Genomic DNA, 27746 nt, shown 5'->3' with positions numbered 1-27746 from the left:
TTGAAAATAATTCGTTTTTAGAAATCTTCCTTTTTTGAATTACTCGGATTTGTGAAAGGCGCGACGAGAATATCATTTGTAACAAATTTTAAATTTACTTTTTTTTTTATCGAAAGTTTGTCCAATGTTCTCAGAAGAGTAAGATAGTTTGTTACATTTAACTCATCATCAGATGAAAATAATTGTTTAATACTTCTTTCTTTAGACTCATTTTCAGGAATTGTAAGCCACATTTTTTCTAATCTTGACATTACATGTTGAAATGAAGTCAGTTCTTTACTAAAAATTTAAAAAAACAATAATTTCAATCATGTCTTTTTTTTTAAAAGTATTTTTAAAGTTTAATTTATCACCTTGGTGGATTTTTCTCAGATGTGTAAAACATTGGAGAATCATTTCTTTTTGAATTCATATCTTTATTAATTTGAAAATCACCTTCAAACATTTTTTTAGGAGACATTACATTAATTACTTCATTATCAAACAGTTTAATATTGGGCTGACTAATTTTCAGAATTGATAAGCTTATATTGTTATTATTAGTTACATTTTTCTGTCCAACTAAATCTAAATATTTATTTAAATTACTTAAGCTTTGTAAATGAGTAAAATAATTTGATAATTATATGAATATGCTTATTGAAATCACCATTTTGATCAATTTCCTCATTTATTTTACTTTTGTCTATGTTTATATCTGATAAATGTCCTCTTGTCGGAAATGATTGCCGTCTTCCAAAGCTTATTTTATGTTCTGTAAAGGCTAAACAATTTTAAATTCTGTTTTTTTAATTTTAAAAAAAAAAAATATGCAAAATATTTACCTATTGAATCATGTTGCAAAACATTTGTTTCATGCATCTCGTTTCTTTCTCGTCTACAATCATTATTTATTTATTAACTTATTTATTATAAACAAAAATATATTCCTAAATTTAAAAAAATAATATTAAATAACTTTTACCCTATTCCAGTGTAATTAAAACTTTCATGTGGTTTCTAAAAAAAAAAAAAATGTATATTTTAGTTTCTGATTATGATTAATGCAAATCAATAAAATTTAATATCGTCTTACTTTTTCTGTTAAGAGATTCCTTTTAAATAAGATATCTAATTCTGAAATGAAATTTTAAATTTAAAAAAGATTAGGTAATATTTACTACATTGTTTTTTTTTTTTTTTTAAAAAATTAATTAAAGTTCATTATTTCTTACTCGAGCTTTTTTTAGAATGATTAAACGAATATCTGTAACTTGAATTGTTCATTAAATGTGTAACGGACATTGATTGTAAAATATTCGGTGGACCTTCAAAAACCTAAAACTTTTTTATTAGAAATATTTTCATAGAATATAGAATTTGAATTTTGTGAAAATAGTTTTGTGTGATTACTTGTATTCTTTCATTTATAATATTTCTGTTTAATTGTAAAGCTCTAAATGCATAATTGGGAATTGTGGTTTTCTCATCAACGCAAGTGTATTTTTTTCTTTTTCTTACAATTCTATAATCTTTTGGTGTTGGTAAATTATTAAAAAAATTTTCTTCCTAAAACACCATTAATACATATAAATAAAAAAATAAAGCTTTCAATTTATAAAAAAAAAAAAAATATTTAAGAAAGATTTTAATTTATTTACCTCTAAATAATTAGGACTTGTATCTGCAAAAAAATAAATAAGTTTGTTTAATTAAGAGAATAATGGCAATAAGTAAATTTTGAAATGTTTTTTATAAAAACTCGATAAGAGAAATACATCTTACTCAAAGTGTCAAAATTATTAAGTAGTTGTCGGGCCTCCCAAAAATTTCCATTTTGTATTTGGTTTTCGATTATATTATTCCTTGTGATATCATTTTTTGGTGAATTGGGATTTGATAGACTTGCACTTTTAGGTTCACTTATATCTGCAATCACTAATTTACTATTTAAACTATCTGATAAATCAAATATTTCTCGTTGCAGATTATCTGTTAAGTTTTCTATTGTTTTATGAAAAGTAGGATTTTCCGTTTCGTTAATTGATTTTAAATAACTTTGTAAGTTTAATGGCTCCGTTTCAATAAAAACATCTCTAATTTCAGTTTTATTATCAAAATTATCAGTTGCTTCTTGCAGTAAAGTTTCTATTTGTGTGTCACTTTAAAAAAAAACAAAAATTACTAAATGTAAAAAAAAAAAAAAACAAAATGTTTAGATTTTATCTTACTTTATTACATCAGGTGACAAATCCTCTGACTTCTTGTTGTGATATTCCATCAGTAATAATTTTTTTTCTTTTTTAAAATCATATTCCATATTATTTGTCTCTAAATTTAATTATAAAAATTTTATTTTTTACAAGGGGTTTAAAAAAATATATTAATATGCTTTTTACCTTTTGGCAAGTAAAGCTTTTGAACTTCTTCTGCATATATTTTTTCTTTTTGTCTTCTTAATTTTTGATATTTCAGTATGTTTTTAGAAATTTCCTTTAATTTATCGCCATTTAGTAAATTTAAAACTGAGAAAAGAATAAAATTTTATTATGTCAAACAACAACGAAAATATCATTCCAAATGAAATTAAAATTCAATTTGAAAAAAAAAAAAAAAAATTCAAACCCAAGTTTCTAAATTCAAAATCGACATTTTGACCAAAAGCGTTGCAAAGTTGGACGCATAAATCCGAAGCAATTTCAATTTTTCTAAAATAATTTTGAATTACTGATAGATTTAAAATATCTTCACTTTCCAATATGTCGTTTAATATAATATTGCTTGAAATTAAGTTTACGTTGTATTAGGTAAATGTTTAAAAATAAACGTTCAAATTTATTACTTATAAATATTTTTTACCAAATATATAAAGCAATTTGTACAAATTCCGTTTCCATTCCTATTCTTTCGAATAATGTTTTTATATATTCTTGAACTGTGATTTGTATGGAACGTAAATTTAATTCAGAATAATCAATTTCGCTAACTGCCAAATCATTTGAAGACGCATCCATCTTACATAAATTATTTAAAGGAGAAATTAAGTAACACCAACTAAATAATTATTATCGTTACTTTTAAAGGGTTAAATTTTTATTTCACAACGTTTGCATTTAATAAATGACATCAACGACTTCTCTATTACGATCTACCTTAAAATAAAATATAAAAGTTTTACGTTATTAAACATTTTTCAACTTTTTGAAATTTGTTAAATGTAATGGCTGCCGTTACCATGAGTTTAAATGTAATTGTATGAATAAATAATTTTTAATAAAAATTTAAAGTGTTACCTATTTCATTAGAAAATTATTCTTTACTTAATATTTATTACGATTACTAATAATTATTAATAAAAAAAAAAGATGTTCATTTGATTAAATGATGTTTCTTTTAAAGTAACTTTAAAATTTTTAAGAACTATAGAAATAACGAGAAAATGCCCGGGTGTAATTTCGATTTGTTCAAATTAATTTTTGTAAGGTTGGCAATGATTATTAAACTAGAGTTTGTGTGTCCTTTTACAAGCGTTTGTGTTTAATTAGTCACTGAAATAATTAAATTTTAAAAGGTATGATTTAATTTTAGTTGTATTAAAATTCATTAATATTTTTTTTTATATTTTAAAATGTGTTTAAATATTAATTTGAACGTTATTGAATAAAACACAATTAAATTTTGATGATTCTTTTTTTGTCTCTCTCTCTCTGTCTCTCTATCTCTCTCAATTTTGGCGTTTTTTCCGTTAGAAGCCGGTACGCTTGGCTTGTTTCATTGAATGAAAAAAATGAATGCACGTTAGAATTATTATTAAGTTTTATTTTATTTTTTTTTTTATACAAAGTTAATGTAATTTTGTTTTTTTTTTTTTTTTAAATGAAGTTTTCTAATTTTTAAAATAAATCCACATAATATTGCTTTGATTAGATTTAAAATTTTTTTTTTAATGAGTTTATGGTAGCGTCTCGGTAGCTGTTGAATCACACCCTAAGTAATTTTTTTATTAAATTATTGAAAATTAATATTAATTGATAAAATGTTTAAATTTCATTATTATTATTATTATTTTTATTAAATTACAATATTTTTTTTTCTATTTTATATAACAGAAGATCAACAAGTTGTAGTGTTCTATTGGTTTACAATGACGTAACGGAATAAATTACAATAGCCATTTTTGGTGATTTAAACAATTATTATTATTATCAAGCAGTTACCATAATTTTTCTTTTTTTGTCGATAAAATGGCATCAATTCCAAAAAAAACTTATTCACGAAGAAAAGCTTCGAATATAAGTTTTTTAGAATCGAATAAGGATAATTCAGATCCTTTTGATAAATTGCTCCAATCTCCTTTGTAAGTATTGGTGTAAATAAAAATTTTTTTAATTTTTTGCATAATCCCGATTAAAAATATTTTTTTATGTACTTTAAAGTATTGTGAAATAAAATTTCAGAAAACAGGATGTTAAATTCAAACCCCTGAGCTTTTGGGAGGCAAACATAGAGAAAAAATGTAAAAAGCAAAGTAAATCTAGTAAAAGTAATGTCGATATATTTTATGACTCCGACGAATTGAATTTCACAAAAACGAATAATAGTAAGTTTATTTTAAATATTTCACACAGCGATTGCAATCAATTTATAAAAATTATGCAGTTTTCATAAAAGGTGTTCAAAAACTGTAAAATATTTTTAACATTTAGTTGAATGGTGAAATTTTTGTTTTTAATAAATAGGAACTTCAAGAAGAAAGTGGAATAGTCTTGAGAATAAAATTCGGAAAAAATATTCAAAAATTAATGAAAATAATAATAATGTTAGAATATCTGGAAATAATATTATTGAATTTTACCAAGAAACTAATAAACTGTCTAAAAATCGTATGAGAAATAATGAAAATCCTGTTAATAAAAGTTTTTCATTTGTAACATTAAGAAAAAAATATTCAAATTCAAATAAGACTGATAAAAGTTATTTCAATAAGAAACCTAATTATAAATTAAATAATAATAGTAATAAGGAAAAAATAAATAATAACAATTCTAGTCATTTTGAAAGTTTTAATAATAATAATAATAATAATAAGCAAAATATTGTCGATAAGAAAAACATGATTGAATCCTTTTATGTGAAAAATTCTTTGGCTGATGCTACTAGAGATTGTAGTTTAATTGGAAAAAATATTTGGCAATTATCTTGTAATGGTTTGAATAATTTTGATAATTATGATACAAAATATAAATTTGATAATAATATTTGCATGTTAAATAATTTGGAAATTCCAATGTTTAAATGTGATGGTATTATAAATGATAAAACGTTTGTGGTAAATGAAGGAAAATTTCAATCTATATGCACTGATTATTCTGATTTTGAAGGTGTGCTTAATTTTAATTTATTTTCATTGTAATTCTACTAACGTTTAATATTCGAAACAAAAATTTCAATAATTATTCTGTGTTGTAATAAGTACTCCAAGTTTTTAATTATTGATATTTTAATGTAAAAAAAATTTTTTTTTTTTTTTTTTTTTTCCCAGAGACATCAACACTTATTTGCCAAAATGACGATGAAAAAAGTTCACTTTCTTCAGGTAAAGAAACGAAAAAAAAAAAATAAATATATATATGTCAAATATTTTATACTTAAAAACTTATTTAAAAATAATTTTCAGATAGTGGACAAGGCCTTGAAGATTTTTCTCAAGTTTTATCATTAGCAACCATGATTTCCGATATAAATATTTCAAATTCTGATTTTAACGAGCCTGAAAAGAATGTAAATGAAAATTATTTAGGCACTGAAAGAAACACCAACAATGCACCTGTCACCATTACAGTAACATCACCTTGTTATTCTCCTTTTGCAAGTGAGTTGTTAATCAAGTTAATTTTTTTTCTTTTGGGAATTTACATGCAATTTGAAAATTATCATTTTCCTCCATATTATAAAATAAAGTTTTACCGTAAAAAAATTTTTTTTTTATGTTTTCGCAGGTAGTCAATTCACGAGCAATTGTTCATTTAAAAATGTTACCACAAGAAGAAATAATTTCAACAAGAAAAATAAATGGCAAATGAATAAAAATGATGAGAACGCGGATCCGAATAGTTTGACGGTACAAAACAACAAAACAAGTGAAATTTTTATCAATGGCGACCAAACACTTCTCGATAGCTATTATTCGGTCGATAAAGAGATTTTCCTGTCGCCACAATTGGATAAAGGGGATAAAAGGAATAAAAATTTCTTAGATTCGACTCATTTACAATGGTCTAGTCCAGCGTTTGAATCAACTCGAATTTTTATCAACAATGAAGACGAGGGAAATGTTTTAAAAAAACCGGAGTCATCATCAGAAGGCGGCGGCGATAGTAGTTTTTTTGACAAAACTCTGGTTTCAAAATCTAATTTAATTGTACCGAATGACTCGCATCAAAATTTTACACTTCCAACCGATGAAATTGTTAATAATTTGACAAAAAGAAAATCAAAAATTTGTAAAAGTTTATCTAAAACTGCAAGAGGTAAAGCACAAAAAAGTTTGTTTCATTCTTTAATCTTTTTGAGTAAATAAAAAATGACTGAATGTTAATTTTTAAAATTTTTGATTGCAGGTTTTCAATGTAAGGATGCTTCGAATACTATTTGTTCCCTATCGAACACTTATGTCAAAAGAAGAGCGACCATAAATCACACGATAAAATTTCTTACGAGTGATGGTTTTTCCGAAACTTCAAGCGATTTTAAAAAAGCTTACGAATGTCAGACAAACGTTACGGTTTTACAAGGTTAAAAATCAATTTCACATCGATTTGATTTGTCTTATTGGTGTTAAATTTATTAATATTATTATTATTATTATTATCATTAGGAGACTCTTTCGAAAAAACATTGGTTCAAGAAGGGGATTTGAATTTGGCAAAAGAAATTATTCTTCGAGAATGCAATCAAAAAGAAGTACTTCCGTTTGATAAATATTTCAATGAAAGGTACATTGCAAGAAAACATCCCCGACCTATTACCTATCGGAAATTTATATATTTTTTTTAATGAATTAATAATAATTAAATTTAATTAATTTTTTTTTAGTACTCTTAAAAATTGTAAGAAAATCGGAGAAGGTGTTTTCGGTGAAGTTTTCATGTACAACGATGACACGGTCATCAAAATCATACCCATCGAAGGTGAGCAGAAAGTTAATGGAGAACCGCAAAAAAAATTCGAAGAGATTTTATCGGAAGTGACGATCGCATCGTGAGTTGGAAAATAATTTTTGAGGGATGAAAAGAATTTTTTTTTTTTGATAATTATTTTAAAAAAAAAAAAATTATTTAATTTTAAAAGGAAATTGAGCAATTTGAGGCGGGGTCAAGACAATCAAAGTTTTGGATTTTCCAAAATGTTAAAATGTTGGCTCGTCATTGGCAAATATCCAGAATTTTTAATTAATCTTTGGAACGATTTCGACGCGCAAGGAGAAGGATCCGAAAACGATTCTCCAGAAATGTTTACAGAGGATCAATTGTTTATTGTTTTAGAATTGGAAAACGGTGGCAGGAGTTTAGAAGCGTTTACGTTTAATTCAGCCGAACAATCTTTTTCAATTTTTGTGCAAGTAAGAACACTCTCTCACATTATTATTGAATTCTAATAATAGATTTCAGAGTGGATTCATGGGAATAAGAAAAAGTTTTCTGGTTGCGTTCAAGGGTAGTGGATCTAACTCATGTCGTTTTATACATGACTAGATCCATACTCTTCAACGAATCCGGATCGTGCTTCGTCGATGTAAAGGTCACGAAGGTTAGGTCGGTCAATAATTTTTTTAAAAATTAATTTAAATGAAGTAAATATGTTTTTCATAGACGGCGTTCAGTTTAGCCGCAGCCGAAAATGCATTCGAATTCGAACATAGGGATTTGCATTGGGGTAATATATTGATATCGAAAACGTGCGAAAAATCGACAACCCACGTGTTAAACGGAGTCAAATACGAAATACCTACAAAAGGCGTTAAGGTTTCAATAATAGATTTTACACTGTCGAGAGTCGTTCACGAGGATTGTTGCGTTTTCAACGATCTTTCCCTGGATCCGACACTGTTTCAATCGCACGGAGATTATCAATTTGAAATTTATAGAATGATGCAAAGAGAATTAAAGTCAGTTTTCGCCATTAATTCATTTTTATGTAAGAATGAATCGACCGTTACATCTTTGGCATTTTTATTTATTTATTTATTTTTGTTTGTTTCTAGTGATGATTGGTCGCTTTTCAAACCGAAAAATAATATTTATTGGCTTCATTACACACTCGATAAAATGATCAAAATGGTTAAATACAAGAAGAAAACGACACAAGTTCATAAGAAATATATGAAAGAATTAAAAACTTTAGAATCCGTCATTCTCGACTATGATAATTGTACAGATTTTTGTTTATCTCGAACTTTTTTCGAATAGAATCGTTTATTGGTATTTTTAGTTTTAAAAAAAAAGGATTAGAATTTATTATAAAATTGAATTATAAAAAAAAAAAACAAAATACGTTTGACGTAATGATTTATAGAAAAGAACTCATGAAATGTTTATTTTTTTCTTTGTTTCTTGTAAATATTGAAAAAATTAGTTTAAAAATTTTTTTTATTTTTAATATTTTTGTACGAAAAAGAGATTTTTAATAGAATTAAATAATGAAATTATTAAAATGCGTTTATTTATTTTATAAATGGGAAATTAAATTTAATATGATTTCCGTGTTTGACAAGATGGCCGCACACGATATGATTTGCGTTTTGTAATAAATGCGTGTAATCGTCACTTATGCAGGAAATTAATTTAATTTTTCTTAATTGTTATTTTGTGTTATATAATAAAACTTTACGTTAATTAGTTTTTATAATAATAACGATAACTACGCCTAAAAAAATTAAAATTTTCTAAATTTTTAAAATTCTATAAGGGAAAATTGTCGCAAAATTGTTATCAGATAATTCATTAAAATTGTAAACATTAAAATGGTCGAATACGTCAAATTAATTTTACTTTTTAATTTATACGTGACATGAAATGATATGAAACTAATACTGTTTTATAATTTTATTTATTATTAATCATTAAAATGTAATTTGTACTTAATAAATAAGTATTTAACACGTTCAAGATAATTTTTACCGAATATTGGATATTTTGAAATGAAAAGTTTCCAAAAGAATGAATCTCAAATTTCGAAAAAAGGAAATTCTAAGACCGAAACGTCTTATATCAATCACGATAAAGATAAAATTAATTATTTATTGATAAAAGAAAATTCTGATAATAAATCTGAAAATAAAATCATCGATTTAAATGATTTTCCAGCATTGAATTGTGATTCTAAAACTACAGTTAATCGCAGGCAACAACAAATTGGTAATAGTAGTGAAATAAATTGTAGAAAATCATGGATATCTGTTGTAAATACAAACATAAAAAATAATGGCGAAAATGAAAATATAAAACAAACTAATAATATTAACTTATTACAAATTAAAGAAGGTAAATTAAAGTAATAAATCACTTGTTTAATACGAGTATATATTTCATTAATTAACATTAATATATATTTATTCGTTTTAGATAATAATGAAAAGAATAATGAAGTTATGAGCAAGAAGAAAAATAAAAAAAAGGCATCATCTTCCAAAAAAGTTATTGTAAAACCTGCCAATAATCCTTATAAAAAAAAAAGAAGTGCTCCAATATCTGTTAATTTAATCGAAGTCATTAATGTTTGTATTATATCCATAAATGTATTTACCATTAATAAAAGTTGCAGTACTTTACATGATTTACTTTATTTTATTATGTTTAGGTAAATAACAGCCAAAAAAATAGTAAAAAAGAAACACATAGTAAAAATATAAGAAAACCAAAGGGAGAAACACTTTATGGAAACATTTTAGACTCGTCAAATCCGATAAGAAAAAGAGGAAAATATAGAGAGAATAAAAAAAAAAAATTAACAAATTTAAAATTGAAAATAATCATGGAAAGAATTATAAAACAAAAACAAAAAGAAAATAATTTAAATTTAAATGATATTGATTTTAAATCAGAGTTGGAAAATTATTTGAAAAAATTAAACGAAATTAAATTACAAAAGAAAATTAAAAAAAAAAAAGAAGTCGGAAAAAAAAAAAAGATTAAAAATTTAAAACAAAATAAATCTTATGAAAAAATTAATAATGGGAAATGTAAAGAAAATTCCAAAGAAAATAAAAAAAAAGAAGAGAAAATTTTCCATGAAAAAAATTTAAATGTAAATATCAATAATAATTCATTAGAAAAAAAATTTGATGGGAAAACGATAAAATTTTCATCAAAATTAAGAGAGTTAGTTAGTTTTTAAATAATTAATAGTTTTTTTTTCTTTTTATGATATGAAAATCATTTTTGACAAGTGAGAAAATCTTATTTTTTGATAAAAAAACTTAACTTCATGTTTAATTTATTAAATTGTTTGAGCTTTTATTTGTCGATAAAAGTATTTGTGAAAAATTATGGTTTTTCAGGTACTGTGAAAACCTAATAACTCCTTCTCTCGATTTAGCTGTAGCAGAACTCATAAAAGATTTAATAAGATTACAGGATAGAGCATTCATACATGATCCGATAAAAGCGAAAGCTAAAAAACGACACATATCTGGATTGAGAGAAGTTAAAAAATATTTTACATTAAATAAAATCAAAATGCTTATAATTCCACCTAATTTGGAAAAGTTACAAATGGAAGGTAAATTTAAGACAATTTTTTATCTTTTACAATATTTTATTAATTTATTAAATTTATTTTTTTTCCTTACCTTTTTAAAGGAAGCATTTTTGATACGATAAATGAATTGAAAGCTTTGGCAAAAAGTCAAAATGTACCTTGTGTATTCGCATTGAACAGGTACAAATTGGGAAGGTGTACAAAAAAAAATGTTTCAGTTAGTGCTTTTGGAGTTATTAATTATGAAGGACTCGAGGTAATTTTTTTTTTTTTTTTAACTACAATAATAATAATAATAATATGTTTAATTACATGCATAACACTTTTGATCGATAAGGAAAACTGAAGGAAAACTCATGTTAATTTTTTTTTAACAGGATAGATTTCAAAGTGTTTTAAAAGAATTAGAAGATGCTAAAAAATTATTTGTCGAAAAAGTTCAAAAAGAAGACAATATTAATAAACAAAATGAAATGGAAAAAATTAATCTTCCACTTAAAACGACTTTAAAGGAAGCTTTGGTAGAAAATTTACACAAAAAAAAATAAAGAACAACATTAAATTTATTAATATTTTTATACTTCTTAATAAAAAAAAAATTGTCTATAAAATATTTTGTAAATAAATATTAATAAAAAATTATTAAATATGTGTCTTTTTTTTTTTTTTTTTTTTTTTTTTTTTTTCATAAAATACTTATTAATTGTGTCATACTAATAAGAGCGCTATTAAATTATGATTTAAAAAAAAAAAAATTAATAATTTTAAATTATTTAAAACTGGTTTTTATTTCTACATAACATTAAAATACCGATACAAAATTTTAATTAATAAATTTAATATTGAAATTTATTTTTCATAAAAAAAAAAAAAAAAAAAAAAACCGGTAAACAATTAATAAAAAAGAATAAAAAAGCGCTGTTTAATGCAAGCGGAAAAAAAATGAACTAAAAATTTTAAACTTGATGCTCAACAAGTAGTGTGTCGAACGAACGTTAAAACGAATATTTAGTTAGCGGGAAGTGCATTTATGATTAGGTGTGTGTGTGTGTGTGTTTTTTTGTTATAAAATAAACGTATTAAACAGTTTCTTTTTTTGTTTAAATGATTTAAATTAAGTTAATTTTTTATTTAGGATAATTAGGATACGTATAGGTTCTTTATCGGGTATTAAGGTACGTTCAAAATTTTAATTTCAACCCTCTACTTGGAAACCCGTTCCAATTAACAGCCATTTTTAATTCCATTTTTTTTTTTTTGAAATGGCGGTGTGTTTTTACACATATTATAAACTATAATAATTTTATTGAAAATATTTACTTATATCGATACATTGTTTTATTTTTACATAACGCAATTGTTTTTTGTTGTTTCCTTTTTAATATTTGTCAGCATTTGACAATTTTTAAGTAGGGTAAATGTTATTAATGCGGTCACTTGAATTATTAACTCATATTAATACATGCCTTCAATGTCAAGTGCAACTTTTATTATTATTATTATTATTATTTAAAAAATTTTACATGGAATTATTATTCACAATTGTTGTTGTTGGGTTAAATTTTTAAAAAATTATTAATCAATTTTATTTCTTTTTCCATGTTAAACATTTATAACTTACCAACCACTAACCACTTACCACTATTTAAAATATTGTATGAAAAGAAAACAAGTTCCTTTACTGGTTATTATTTTCCAAAATAAAATTTATGTTCTTATTTTTCTCTCTTATTATTATTTAAATTACAATGATTTTTAATAATTTCAAATTTAATTTTTTTTCTCAAATCAATGAGAATCCAAGGATTTTACCCAACACATTCCCAATCAGCCATTGTAGCACATATACATAAACATAAATATATTTTATTTTATTTATGTTTATTGTTACATACATGCAAACATGATAAATCATGATGATTTATTAACAAAAAAAAAAACAAGTTAAAACTAGTTAAAACAAAATTTTGATATTATTTATTTGTAAAATGACAAATACAAAAATGTTTAATCAATTAAATGAGATGGACAATTATTATCATTATGATGGCGGTGGTGGTGATGATGTGGGTACGTTAAACTTTTTTTTTGTAGGAAAAGAATGAAAAATTTATTCTAATTTATTCTTTATGTAAAATATTTAAAAAAAGAAGAAATTTAAAGATTATGAAATTGCATTTAAAAAAATACATTTTTGTATAATTTAAAATGAATTCAACAACAACGTTTTTTTAAACAATTATTGTTCAAAATTTGAGTAACGGTTTTTATTTTAATAACAACAACAACAACAAGTGGACCGGGTAATAAGGCCTGATTCTTTACGTCGACAAAAAAAAAAGAAGAAAACAATAAATGTCACATATATATACTTAAAATCAAAATAGAAATCATTCGCACGATGTAAAACACGCAAAAAGAGTCTCCACCATAAAAAAAAAAAAAAAAAGAAAGGAAATGAAAATCAATTATCATCATCATCATCATCAAAAGAGTGGGGAGTCGGGGGGGGGGAAGGGTTCCGAAAAGGATTTGTCGAGGTGATGCACAAACGAACGGGGTTAAAGCCTAAACGAATTTATTTTTGTAAATTTCAAAGGTCAAAATATTATAATTAATTTCCTTATTTGAAACATAATAATAATAATAATAATAATAATAATATTAATAATAATAATAGTAGTACATGTGAAATTTTGCGGTTAATAAATATTTAGATTTATTTGGAATTTGAAAAATTTACAAACACACGTGTTCGCGTACGTGTATTACCTATCGCATACCCATCGTGCCAGGCTACCTGTTGTTGTTGTTGTTGTTGCATTTACGATGGTTTGTTACCGTTGAGTGAGCATAACAAACGAAATTTTGGCCAAAATAAGTTAGTCAAAATGTCTACTAAAAACTATTCGTAATCGTTTGGGGGAAAATTGGGGGAAAGAAACGATAATGATGGTAATACCCCCGGAGGGTGATAAAGGTTAGAAAGGAGTTTAAACAACGATGGGTATACAAAAAAAAGAGAGAGAGAGAGAAAATTACATACGTTTTTTGATTTGTAACCTCTTTTTCTCTCTCTCCATAAGATAATTTTCGTGTCACGAAGTGAAAAACGTTTTACGTAACATGAGATGCATCGCGAGCTCTGTTAGGTTAGTTTCCTAAAGCGAAGAAGTTTTGTTTAGTTGGCGCGGAGTAATAATTTTGAAAAATTTTTCGAATACCGTAAGTCCAAGACTTGTTGTATTGAATAAAAGTGAAAATAATAATAATAATTATTGTAATTATAACGGAAGTGGTATAAGTAAACCGCGAACTTTTGTTTACTGCCATGTGCCACACATTATTGCTTACCACTGCTTATTTTCTAGGTTACCTCCTCATGATCATCTTTCCGTTCGTGTAATTTAAGGAGGTGGTGAGAATATTTTTTCGTTTAGCACAGGTTCATTGCCACTAACTAACGGTGGAGTCAATGGTTTTTATGTAAAAAAATTTTTTTTTTTTTTTTATAGCATTCATTCTTTTTTTATTATAATAATTATTATTATTAATTTTTTTTAAAACCATATCTTTCGGATTTGTGCATTTGATTTCACGTGAATCATAAAAATTCAATGGAATCATAGAAAACAAACTTTGAGTCCCTCTTTCTCTCTCTCTCCATTTTTTTTGTTGTTGTTCTTCTCGCAATCTATTTTTATAAACTCAATTTTTTTTTTCTAGAAAGGGAGAAAATGGTGGATTTTATTAAGAGCATGTAAACGACCAGCTGATAAATTTCCATTATTTTGATTATGAAAAAAAATTTTTTTTTATCGAAGGTCATAAAACGGGTACCTCCTAGTAACAATAAAAAAAAAGAAAAAATTTTTTTCTCAATAAGTTTTGTCATCGTTACTACTCAAGTTCATTGTCAGTCGAGAGAGGACATACCTTGGTACGTTAAATACCAAAGCCAGATGAGTCGTCGTCGTCGTCGTAATAACATCATTTGGTCATCATTATTATCTATATTTGCGTATTGTTATTATTATTATTTTTTTTTGTCATATTTCTCCGAGATGAGAAAGGCTTTTTAAAAGAAAATTTTGACGAAATTAGTTTGTGAGAAAACGTTTAATAATATGTTAGTGAGGTTAAGTCGAAATAATAAATGTCTTGTTGTCTTCAATAAATTTGATTAATCGCACTGGGAGGCTTGCGTGACTGTTTTTTTTTTTTTTTTTTTTTCTCAAGATGGGTACGGAGGAACTCGATGGAAAAAAAAAAAGAAAAAGAGAGAAGAAAGAGAAAAATAAATCTTTACACACGATTGTCCCAAGACGAACTCTCAAGACTCAATTAGTTTGTATTCAGAGTTTTAAAAAAAAAAAAAAAAAAAACGAACGCCATTTTAACTTTTTGACCAGTTGTCCCATAGCAACAACAACAACAACTCGATGGTACGAGGATAGAGAAGTCGGTGTGAGAGAAAGAAAAAAGAAGAAAAAAAATATATAATTCCGATTGAGAGCAAGATTACAACATGGACGTATCAAAAAATTTTTGTTTTCGGTACACGAAAAACAAACGACAAATTTGCCTAATTAACAACAACAATCGAATTTTTAAATGGGGTGCAGATGTGGGTAGTTAGTGGGGGGGTAATGCGTTATATAACATTTTTATTTCAAAGGAGTGTATTAAATTAAGGTACGGTGCTAACTTGCCAACTGTTATTGTTTGAATTTCACCCGACCGAATACAATTATCATCATCATCGTCGTCATCGTCGTCGCCATTTTTAAATAGAAATCATACGTGGGTAGTAAAAGTTCAAAGAGAGACTTTTCGTTTGTCGAATAAGGAAAACAAAAAAGAAAAAGTCTTTCGCCACGATGATCGAAGAAATCATTTGCAAGTTGCAGATCAATCAGAAGACAAAAAAAAAAAATTTATCTTTTTGGTCCATTTTTTTCGAGATCATCCCTACACACACACACACGCGTGTTGTTTTGTCGAGGATGATTTTTTATTATTTTTTGTCTAGTTCCACGGTGAAGTCATCAAACCAAAACGAAGAATTCATTTTCGGATGGATGGATGGATAAAGGAAATTTTATTTGAATTTACTTTCACTCATGTTACACTCGTTTCATTTTTGTTGTTTTTTTTTTTTAAATCGTTTTTATTTCTCGTCTCTGGTATAGAACCATTAATTTTTTTTTAAATGTTTTGTTTTTTTACAAGGTTTACAAGGTTTCGCTAAATCTTTTGTGGGTTTTTTTTTCTTATTCTTCTTCTCGATCGACATCACCGTGTCGGATATGAATCCGTCGTGGATGTGTGTGTGTCGGTTCGAATTTTTTTTTTTTTAAATTCAAAAACTTTAAACTAGGTAGCAAGTTGTGAAATGAATGGAAGGTTTTTTTTTTTTTTTTGCAGTTAAAAGTGCGCACACCTATTTACTTATTGGCAAAAATTAAATTAGCATTTTTTTTTTTTTTTTTTTGCTCAACAAATTACTCGTTTCTTATTTTAAATGCATTAACCTCGTGCATTGACATCCGACGCAATTCTCATTTTAAAATGTTTTTTACATAATTTTTAAAATAAAAAAAAAGGGCGATTATGTTTTTTTCTCGAGAGAGAGAGAGAGAGAGAGAGAGAGAGAGAGAGAAAGAGATGAACGCGATAGATTTGACTTTTGGGGTCACGAATTAAGATTTAACTAAAAGGTACGGTGTTGTGTTGAATTGTACATGACAATAATGATAATTATTTCTTTTAAAAACAAAAAAAAAAAAAGATGTATTTATGTTGTGGTAGATGTCATCTTTTTATCTTGGTAGATTTGATGATGACCCCCGTGACAAAATTTCATCCCGAATAAAATCATCAATTTCATCCGAAAATAACAACAACAACAACAACAACAAAAAAATGTAGTTATGGTTTTTTTTTTTTTTTTTTTAAAATAAAAAGGAAAAAGAAAAAAGTGAAAATGATAATTATAATTATAATTAACGCGTTCAACTATTACCTTAATGATAATAATAATAATAATAATAATAATAATAATATTTCATAAATAGATAGATTTCTCTCCTCCGTAAAAAGAAAAAGAAAAAAAAAAGAGTTACTTAATAGTTTTACGTTTAATAAAAGTGTAACAACGTACTCCGCCTTTTTTTTTCTTCTGCTTTTTTTTTTTTTTTTGGGGGTTTTTTATAAAAATAAATAAAAAGTTTTTTTCTTCTGGTTTTTCTCGTACTTTTGTGCACTTTATTATTATATAATATCGACCGCTTTAAATTACTTGCATTAACGACCGACCCACCGACCAACCGACCGACCGACTTGAAATCTTTGAGCCAAGTTTTTATACCTTTAGGTTTAGGACTACATGACCGTGTTAGTACAAGGTATGAGGTTTTCACAGTTGGAAGAAAGAATAAGAGAATGATTTATCAGAGGCGAAAAAATTTTAAATTTTAAGTCACGATACGCGAGAAATCGTGAAATTGTTTACGACTTCCAAGTTTAAAAAAATTTTTAATAGGACTGACTCAGATGGATTTTTGATAAAAAAAATAAACGAATTCGTTTGTCGGAATTTTGGGATGCATTCGTTAGAAAAGAAAAAAAAGAGGCCATACGGTACGTATGGGAAACGAATGAATGAATGAATGAATGAATGAATGAATGAAAGGAGGAGAAATGTTGATTCGAAACGAAGAAAAGGATTAGATAGAGATGGGAAAAGATGGAGATTCATTTGAAAACAATAATAATAATGGTAATAATGATGATGATAATATGTAAAATGATTGGGAACAGGAAAAGGTGGTGCAGCACGATGGGTACCTCAAAATTTGATCGCCGGAGGCGACGATACCAAGATGACGAGGCTCGAATCGTATAAGAAACAAAAATGTCGATCTTTTGTTGTTGTTGTTGTTGTTGATTTGGAAAAAATGATTTTGCTAAACGGATTCGATGTGAAATTTTTTAGCAAAAAAAATTTTCTCCCATAAGAAACGAGTTTCGTAGGTATAATTTTCCGAATTGATACCGCACCACACGTCTCAATTAAGTTTCTTTTTTTTTTCCGGCATTTTTTCTATTCGGTTTTCTTTTGAAGCGCACACAAAACGATTAAAAAAATTCTCGGTCCGAAAAATAATATAATAATAATAATAATAATAATAATAATAATAATAATAATAATAAAAATCGTAATGTGAAACTTTACAAAAAAAAAAAAAGTCAAAGTGGGTCAAGTTTTTTAATGCGATTCCTGCAAAGTGGCCATTGGGTATTTGTGTTGCTTCGTAACGAGTTTTTTTTTTTTGGCTTTCGTACTTAAACCTAATAAATCCTGATTTTGAAAAAATGAAAAAAAAAAAATAAAAAATTTTTTTTATTTTAAATTCTTGCAAAACCAGAATTCTTGGGGTCAATCGCTCAAAGCGTTCGTTCGTTTGTTCATTTACTATTTTTTTTTTTTTTTAAATATAATTTTCCCTATCCTTAGTATTATTATCATCACATTATTTTATTCATTTTTTTCATTTTTATTTTCAGGATACTCCGAAGAAATGTTTTTTACATCACTAATGGATTTTGTTTGCGTCGAAGCTAGTCTCAAATATGTAAGTTTTGTTTTTTTTTTTTTTTTTTTTTTTTTTTTGTTGGAAATGATGAGAAAAACCGTTGGGGGGAGGGAGGGGAAACATGCAACGCGTTTTGTTTTCGTAACGCCGAACGGCTCCCAAGTGAAATTTTCATTTTTTTTTTTTCCATTGGAAAGGTTCCGGCGCGGGATAGGGAGAGGAGGGGGAGGGGGAGAGTGTAAGGTCAAAAATAAAATTGAAAACGAACGGTTAGAATGATACGAATAAATTATGTAACGTAAATTAAGTAATAAATAATAAATACGAAAAAGAAAAAAAAAAGTGAAGTGTACAACGGTTCAAACTCTCCACAACGAGTCATGCATCATTTTTTTGTGAAAGGAAACAATCGGTGATTGTTATTTGCCATTCATTACCCAGAACTTATCATGTCAGTCTTCTTTTTGTAGAAAAAAAAAAATTTTTTTAAATTTGTTTTAAATCAGTTAGTTGTTGATCCTAAAGCACGCTCGTTTCCGTTTTGTTTAAAAAAAAAAAAATTTAATTTTAAAATGAAAGAGTTTTTATAAATGCGTGGAAACGTTACAATGGAAAACAACCGATGAAATCGCAAAAAATTATTATTATTATTATTATTATTATTATTATTATTATTATTATTTTTACGGAAAAAAAAGGCGAATTGAAAACGGTAACGAATTAATCGTGGCGACTAAACGGGAAATAGTAATGAGGGGTCAAGTAAAGGTATTTATGTCACGAATACAGGATGAAAGTAGTTTTTTTTTTCTTCTCCATCTCTATCTCTATCTCTCTTTCTCTCTTTTTTCTTTCTTTGTATGGATTCTTTCGTGTAACAACCAGATTTGGTCTTGAGATTGCGATGAAAAAACAGAAAAAAAGCCAAGTTAAAGACCATACGATGAATTTGACGAATGAGAAAAAAAAAAAAAAAAACGTTTCGTAAAATTTAAATATTTTGTTCGCGATGACCCTCATTCCGTTAAACCCGCGTTTTTCTCAGACTTTTTATCTCTTTACCCATAGTGGGGTTGATAAAAATTATCGTTAAAATAACCTACCATACGTAACGGTAACGGTTTTTATTACACAAAAATGACGTGATGATAATCGAGAGAAAAGAAAAAAAGGAAAATTTTCCGGGATGTGTATTATTATTATTATTATTTGAGTTCTATGCTTGGCTTTTGTACGTGTAAAAATATAATTTATCGATGAAAATTTCCAGGTATTCGTAAGGGATAAATGAAAATTTATGTATTTACGTAAGGTGAATTTTCCCAATTTTTTTTTTTTTTAAATGGGATTGAGTCGATATTTATTACGCGTCATGTTTTGGTCTTCATTCCGCCATTTCGAGAATATTTTCTAATGATTGGATTTTTCGAAAATGATTTTCGTGATTGAAATTGCGAGCGTGATTTGGCATATTATTTAAATTAAGACGCCCGTTAGGTCGTGAACTATTTTTTTTTTTTTTTTTTTTCGAGAGAGAGAGAGAGAGAGAAAGAAAGAAAAAAGTAATTTGTACGTCAAGGTGATTTTTCAGGTATGCATCGTATGTGAATGCGTCGTACCTGTAGGGATTTAACTCTAACAAATTCCGGAATCGTTAAAAAAAAAAATATTCCGTTACAAAATAACTGGAGAAAAAAAAGGGGGATTCGTTTGTTGTTGTTGTTGTTGTTTGCTTACTCATTTTTGCTTACTCTAATCGAAAATGTACTTTTTGGAAAGGGGGAGGGGGAAAAAAATTTTCACGTACTTACTCGAAATATCATTTCATTTTGACGAAAATATAATTGTAGGGAAAACGATGAAGAAAGATAATTTTGTGAAATTGAAATTGAAAAAAAAAATGAAAAAAAAAAAAAAAAAAAATTATGTTTTCCGAATGATTGCTTAACAATCCAGTTTTTGTATTTTCCAAGAAATCGATTATTCAGGTTTTTATGATTCATATGTACAATTTCCCCACCCCCCACTCCCCCTCCCTCCACATCACGTCTGCTCAGTAAGATTCATTTTAGTTGTTGTTATTGGGGAAAAAAAAAAGAAAACGACAATTTCATTCATTCAAAATCAATTAAAAATAATAATAATATTTGTTAACGGATTTAAATTCATTCACCTTTTCGTGTAATTACACGATTCTCCGATTGATTGATTGATTGATTGATTGAATGTTTTATTTTTATTTATTTTAATCGCCGCGTACATATGTTTACAATCAATTTTCTCAGGTTGACCCTGATGTTTGTTTAGTCTCAGGTATGCGAGAGATGGGATGGGCTACCGATTTCGATTAATTCGAAAACGATTCATGAACAAGGTGTGAGGAATTATTAAAAATAATTTTTTTTTTTTTTTTTCTACGACTCGCCATGATTTTAAACGAACGAACGACGTAAAATTAAAAGCCGTGAAATTTCGTATCGTATTTCAATTTTTTGTTGTTGTTGTTGTTGTTGATGATTTAAATAGAAACTAAAGGTAGATGATGATGATGATGATGATGATGATACCAACCACGTTCAACGTGTTTCGTGACCACGTGTAGTAATTATTTTCGAAAGAATGGTAGTGGCATTTAATCACATATTCTTCACCTTTAAATTCGAAATATATGTATATAAAAAAAAAAAAAAAACTTTCTACCCGATTGCTACGGTCGCGTACAGGTACTCTCCTCGATGCGATACGTACGTAAGTGCAAGTGAAAAACATTTCGGCACTTTCGAAAAGAAAAGTTAGAAAGGTTTTTTTTGGTTTTACGGGTGGCAGCAAATTGCGATTATTCTATTTGCAACTAGAACGATCGAATACAACCTGAAAAAGGGGGAAAATTGTTTTTCCGATGTGTTTTTTTTTCTCTCTCGTTGATAAATCTTATCGGCTAAGGGAATCTTGACGAGCGTGTACATGTGATTAAGCGTTAGTAGAAAATGATTTCGGTTGCTGAACGATAATCCGTATCTGATAATCTCATAATCACTAATGCTTTTCAACGCAGCATAAATAATCATAAATTTTCTTCTTCTTGATTATTCGCGACATTTTTTTGGTGTGTTATTCTTCGCCACATTTTTTTTTTCTCTCTTTGCAATTCGTATCGGGTTTTTTTATTATTATTATTATTATTGAGTCGAATCCCTCCGGATCGTGTTGGTATCAATTCGAAAATCTTGATATCGCTAAATGTTTAGTACCGACTATGATTGGTTAAAGTCAAAACGAGGTTAGCCAGTTAGAAAATTTTCTGATGTTTGCTTATTAAAAATCATTTTCACCGTTTTTTTTGAGTAAAAAAAATTAAACTGCGTAAAAAAAATTTAAATTTAATTATAATTTTTTACCAATTTAAAAAGGATTTTATAATTTGATTAATAATTCTTCGGGTAGTTAAACTAAAAAAAAAAAAAAAAATAACAATGGCGATCGTAATAAAACGACGAAATAAATGTTTGTCGTAAAATGAAAAGTTTTTACTGCGACGGTTGTTATGTTTAGGTATATTAAAAAAAAAAAAAAAACAGGAACACAAACGAGTTCGAGAAAATTATTATTCGCTAAAATGGGGGGAAAAAAAAAGAAGAAGAAGAAGAAGAAGGAAAAAAAAAAAAAGTGGAATTTAATGAACCTAATTTGATTTCATTCATTAATAATTTACTTCATTTTATAAGAGGACACGAACGTGGGGAACTGTGGGAACTCTGGATTAAAAAATTTTCAAATGTGTACCTGTTTTAATAATAAATGAAGTAATTATTAGTCGTTTATTTTTTCACGTGAGTTGAAAAAAAAAAGTCAAATTCGAGTGTAATACGTTTTAATATTATTATTATTATTATTATTATTATTATTATTATTATTATTATTATTATTATTATTAAATTAAAATTAATTGCATTCGTAGTACGGTTGTTTTCTCGAGAGAAGAAATATAATTAACGTTTCGGGTTTTGATTTTGGCGTACCTGCGACACATTCATTGTAAACCTTGTCGCCACATTCATTCCAAATCCAATAAGCAGACGACGTTTCATTTTGTTGTTCTTTTAGAAAAGCTCAAATCGTTTATTTTTACTTATTAAGAAAAAAAAGATAGACTACTTGTTTTTGATCGTTTCTTACTTACTTACTGCTCAAGGGTGTTTCCCTCCTCCCCCCGGGGGGTATGTAAAAGTGCTGCTTTCATTTGTCGACACAGTTATGTTTGATTAATAATAATCACTCTCTCTCTCTCTCTCTCTCTCTTTCTTGAGTATTAAACAAAGAGAAAAAGGGATTTTTAAAAATATTTGTTAAAACCAAACAAAACGATGGTAATATATATATATATATATATATATATATATATATATATATATATATATATATATATATATATTTTTAAATTGATTAGTTTTATAGGTTATTATTTCCTACGTTGCATAATTTCAAAATGTGTACAACAGAAATAATGATGATGATGATGATGATGATGATTGCAATGATTCAAACGTCTAGAAATGTTCGTTTATTGCATTTGTTTTTAGTTTTTGTGATCGAAACAGTGTTATGTTTCGTGTTTGTTGGCAACTACACATCTCACGTCTTTAGCAATAGCTTTTTGATTTTTTCAGACCGAAACGTGTAGCCTCCTCGTCTTCATGACGAAAAATTATTTACGAAATTAAAAAAAAGAAAGAGAGAAAAAGGGAGGGGGAAGGGGGAAGGGGAAAGGAAAGATTTAAAAAGATATTAAAACGATTTAAGCATTTCAATTTATTTTTGGAAATGGAAAAAAAAGAGAAATATTTATTTGGGCATTTTCAATCGACTCCTACATTATTAATTTTTGTTTTTTTTTTTTTTTCTCGTGTGCATTATTTTATTTTTAACTTGACCTCCCTACTTAACCGTCTAATGGTGGTGCCATAAAAAAAAAAAAATCCAATATCAAAACATTGTGTGAATAATTAATGTACCGTGTTTGAAAATATGCACCTAATGCATTTTTTTTTACCATAAACTTTTGACTTAATCGGATTTAGGTATCTCGAACAGATCGTAAAATAGTATGAAAAAAAAAAAGAAAAAGGAATTCATCGCATTTATCGCATTTTCTCGCCTTTTAAAATCTCTCTCTCTCTCTCTGTGTGTGTGTGTGTGTGTGTGATAAGAATAAAAGTGAAAAAAAAAAAAGAAATGGATTAACGCGTCGCCAAATTGTTATTATCACGTAGTTCGTGGTCAGAAAATGTTTTTTTTTGTTCTCGTTTTTGTCATTTAACACATGCTGTTGTTGAAAATGGTGTCTGACCTTGCATATTCCCATTGTGAATTCACGAGGCATGACGATGGTCGTGAGAGGTTATGTTACTAAACGGTGTCATCATTTCTTATTTTCCACAAAATGAGTGACGACTACTACCACCTTTATTTCTTTATGCAACCATTTTTCTTTTTCTTTTTTTTTTTTTATTGGTATTATTATTATTATTTTTTATGCAAGCGTTTCGCGTTACCGTTTGTCGAAAAAGAAAAAAGGGAAAAATTGTAATTGAAAGCGTGAAATTTAGTTTGTTGCATAACATGTATGTATGTCCCTTTCCTTATGTGCTGTTTACCTTTTTCATAAAATTATTTTTTTTTTTTTTTGTGTTGTGATGTTTTGTCTCGATCATAATTTTAATACACGTCGGAATCGTATTTCGTTTACATAAGAAAGATTTATTTAGAAAAGAAAAAATTACGATTAAAATCGTTTAATCGATTTGTGTTTGTTAATCCGGATATAATCCGGAACCATTGTCGTCGTCGTGTGGGACAAATATGGTGTTAAAAAAAAAAAAATGGGATCGACTAAAAAGTAAATTGATTTTAATCAGGACAAAGGATAAATACTCTCATTATCCCGGAGGATAGAATCGGATTATGGTAATTCAATAACCGTAGGAAAAATTAAAAAGATGAAATTTTGATTTTGCGGCCCACGGATTTGACACCGTAGCGTGATGCCGTGGTCCTCGTTTTTATTGTTTTCGAAAATAATAATAATAATAAATAACAGGGTTAAAATAATAATAATAAAATCGATCCGAAGAATGAATAATTATGACGAGATGAAATGACTCTCTCGGAGATGGATTCTTGATGTCGGAATATATTTTTTTTAAAAATCGTTCAAAGAGGAAGAGGAAAATGTGAAGAGTTCCAAATGATGTGAAAACGAAAGAATTTCTATTCGAAACTCTTCCATCGCCGTTGTATTATAAAAGAAAAAAGAAAAAATTTTTCTTTCGTTCCCGTTCGACATTAATCCGTTCGAGTTCTTTGCAAGAAATTCATTATTCACGAATTAAGAGGATTAATTTAAAAAAAAAAAAAAAAAAAGGATGTTGCCTAAACGTCGTCGTGAATGACGTTTTAAAAATAAAAAATAAAATAAAAATTATTACACAAAGGGATTTAAATGAAATTAAAAAACAATTTCAATTCGTCGTCTTTGTTGTTGTTGTTGCTGTTGTTGCTGCAGTTTTTGTTGTTGTTTTTGTTGCCGTTTTGTTGTTGTTATTGTTGTTGTTGTTGTAACAGAGTAAAAATAAAAATTTGTGGTTAATGTATATACATGTTTAACCGAATGATATATTTTTGAAATTCGAATGAATGACTTACTGTTACGAGTACACAAACGTTGATTTTGAAAATTTCATGTGGAAAGAGAGAGAGAGAGAATGATGGAATTTAATCGAAATCAATTATTAATTAATTTTTTTTTTTTAGGAAATCCGTAGAAATTTGATAATTAGTTTTGTGGTTAAAAAAAAAAAAACAAAAATCGTCGTTTGTTACTTTTGACAATTGTTTTTGTTTTGTTTTTGTTTTTAAAAATTGTTATTTGTTTTCGTTTGATGTACGCACGAATTTTCAGAAAAAAAAAAAAAAAAATTTTTTTTACCATTGTTCGACAAAAAAAAAAAAAATTCTGAGAACGAGACAAAGGCCGTTTGAATTTTTTATTAAACAAAATTTTATTATTATTATTATTATTATTTTAGCTGATTGATTAACAAACAGAAAAAACAAAATAAAAACAAACAAACATATGCAAGCAGGTATGTAGGTATCCGACCTATTGTGTCTGGATATAATAATTTTTTTAAAACTCGTTTCAAAATTTTTTTTTTTTTTTTTTTTTACCGTTTACGCCCTCGTCGTACAACCCAATATCCGTTACTATCAGTTAAAAAGGATTTTTATCATTTTGTTTGTTTGCCGGCAAAAATGTTGTTGTTGTTGTTGTGTTTCCTTCGAATTTCGGTTTGAGAAGTAACATTGTCGACGGCATTAATATCATTTTTTTTTTTTTTTTAATTAAGGTTTGTTATTGCAAATGTGTGTTTGTGTGTGTGTTTGTTTGTTTGTTTTTTATCAGTTCATTATCTGGGGATGCACAAAATTAAAATTAAATTTTCGTATCGTTTTTATTAATCTTAATTTTTTACAATGCGGCTGTGTGCTTACTCACTCACTCACTCACTTATTTTGACTGACTCATATTATATTCGTGACGAATTTTTTTCGTTTTTTTTCGTTTTTTTCTGCGAAAATTTTATTTCTAATTTGTACATATATAACACATTTTCGACTTTGCTAAGAAAAGGAATTGTCGGTTATTAATTATTTACAAGAATGGTTTTTTTTTTTTCTCGAAAAAAAAGTAGGACATTGTTATCGATGTGCAAAGTGCGAATTTCGAATGTGAAACTACGACAATGTCGCAATTGAATCACTCACGAAATTTGTCAAACGACGACAAAAATAGTTTTTTTAATCGCAAGTTTGGTTTTTTTTTAAAAAATTATTTATTTATTTATTTTTTAATACCACTTTAAGACAGTAAATGCATCAAAAGGGGGAAGCAGAGTTGAGATCTTTCACTCATCGTTTGTTTGTTTTTAATTTAAAAAAAAAAAAGAAAGGGTGTTTGTTGTTGTAAGGCGTTTCACGGCAGCGTTTGTTTTTTTGTTTGTTTGTTTGTTTTTTATTACCCTCTCACAGGGTTGAATTATTTATTTGATGGATGTTTCGTATCACCACCTTCTCGTTCCTTTACGATATTTACGCATTTTTACCGGTGTTTGTTTTTATCCTGATTATATCACTTTTCAAATTTGAAGATGGCAGAAGTGAAATTGTTTTAATTCAACGGTGTAATTTTTTAAATGTCAAAAGACGAGTACTACTCGTTAAAGAAGAAAAAGAAGACGCGGTCAAAAAAGGAAACCGGTCATGGCGTTAGGCTTGTTTTAAGTAAACTATTGAAAATGAATAGGCAAACAAAAAAAAAAAAAAAAAAAAAAAAGAGAAAATTAAAAATGTCGACGACGACGACGACAAGGGGAAAATAAAAATGAATTTTCACCGTTCGAAAAGGAGGGGAAAAGCAAATAAACAACGCCGACACATCACGTATATCTCAACACACACACACACAATCATCAATCATAATTATCGAAAGTATTTACTTTTTTTTTTTTCTCTCTTTTTCTCAAAACGAAATTTTCGAAATTTCCCACCGTCGTCGTCGCAAATGTCTATTATAATAATAATAATAATGATAAATAAAAATCAAAGTGAAATCTCAAAATTGTCACACTTAAATCCGACAAAATGAAAATAAAAAAATAACTGAATTGAAATATGATGGAGTCGTACGAGAGGAGTAGTAGTGTGGTGGTGGTGGGTTGATTGTAAATTCAATTACGCGAAGAGTAATTTTTTATAACTTTTTATTATCATCATCATCATTATAATTTTTTTATATATATGGAATTTGAAAATTATTTATCGACGCGTAAAGTTTTTATTTGTTTTTATCATCGTTAGAGGTGTTAAACAGTTGTTGTTGTTGTTGTTGTTACGCTCGGAAACTGTTGTTTGCACACGATTTACGTTTAGCCAGGTAAAAATTAATAAAAAAATTGAGGGTGATATTTTGAACAACGTGGACTTGATTAATCAATTTATAATATCAATAATAATAATAATAATAATAATAATAATAATAATAATAATAATAATATACGTATTTTTTTTTTTTTTTTTTTTTAAATTAAAAACGCGGACGGAAATTAAAAAATGTTTCGATGGCGTAATTTAAAGACCTCGACACACCACGTTAAATATACTCGTTCACAATATATATTTTATTATTTGCGTGATATCAGTGTGAAAAAAATTTAAAATCAATCAATCAGTCAATCAATCAATTTACTCGTTTTTTTTTTTTCATCTGACGGTTTCGGAAAAGGGGGAAAGAGTTGGAGAGAGAGAGAGAGAGAGAAAAGGGAAAAAGGTGTGTTTGTAGATTGTGTGAGTTGT

At 27.0% G+C, this 27746-nt stretch overlaps 3 protein-coding genes across 3 annotated transcripts; 2 read left to right on the top strand and 1 right to left on the bottom strand.

Annotated features, from left to right (window-relative positions):
• Positions 1-17: 17 nt before the first annotated feature.
• Phum_PHUM452890 (uncharacterized protein) lies at positions 18-2993 on the bottom strand (the record flags this gene model as incomplete). Its single annotated transcript, XM_002429801.1, has 9 exons — positions 18-279; positions 354-561; positions 650-763; positions 1215-1317; positions 1393-1511; positions 1765-2127; positions 2379-2504; positions 2605-2759; positions 2839-2993. The coding sequence occupies 9 exons, from the start codon at positions 2991-2993 to the stop codon at positions 18-20; spliced, it is 1605 nt and encodes a 534-aa protein (XP_002429846.1).
• Positions 2994-4223: 1230 nt separating this feature from the next.
• Phum_PHUM452880 (uncharacterized protein) lies at positions 4224-8447 on the top strand (the record flags this gene model as incomplete). The annotated part of the gene is made up of 11 exons (XM_002429800.1): positions 4224-4336; positions 4437-4583; positions 4804-5360; positions 5522-5575; positions 5657-5851; positions 5979-6509; positions 6600-6763; positions 7094-7239; positions 7339-7600; positions 7851-8146; positions 8243-8447. The coding sequence occupies 11 exons, from the start codon at positions 4224-4226 to the stop codon at positions 8445-8447; spliced, it is 2670 nt and encodes an 889-aa protein (XP_002429845.1).
• Positions 8448-9178: 731 nt separating this feature from the next.
• Phum_PHUM452870 (uncharacterized protein) lies at positions 9179-11285 on the top strand (the record flags this gene model as incomplete). The annotated part of the gene is made up of 5 exons (XM_002429799.1): positions 9179-9521; positions 9603-9837; positions 10538-10758; positions 10839-10954; positions 11115-11285. The coding sequence occupies 5 exons, from the start codon at positions 9179-9181 to the stop codon at positions 11283-11285; spliced, it is 1086 nt and encodes a 361-aa protein (XP_002429844.1).
• Between the last annotated feature and the right edge of the window lie 16461 nt (positions 11286-27746).

Source organism: Pediculus humanus, genomic scaffold (assembly GCF_000006295.1).
Source record: "Pediculus humanus corporis 1103172108222 genomic scaffold, whole genome shotgun sequence".
NCBI classification, from domain to species: domain Eukaryota; kingdom Metazoa; phylum Arthropoda; class Insecta; order Psocodea; family Pediculidae; genus Pediculus; species Pediculus humanus.
The sequence above is the reverse complement of the archived record's forward strand: the minus strand, read 5'-3'. Positions and strand labels throughout refer to the sequence as shown.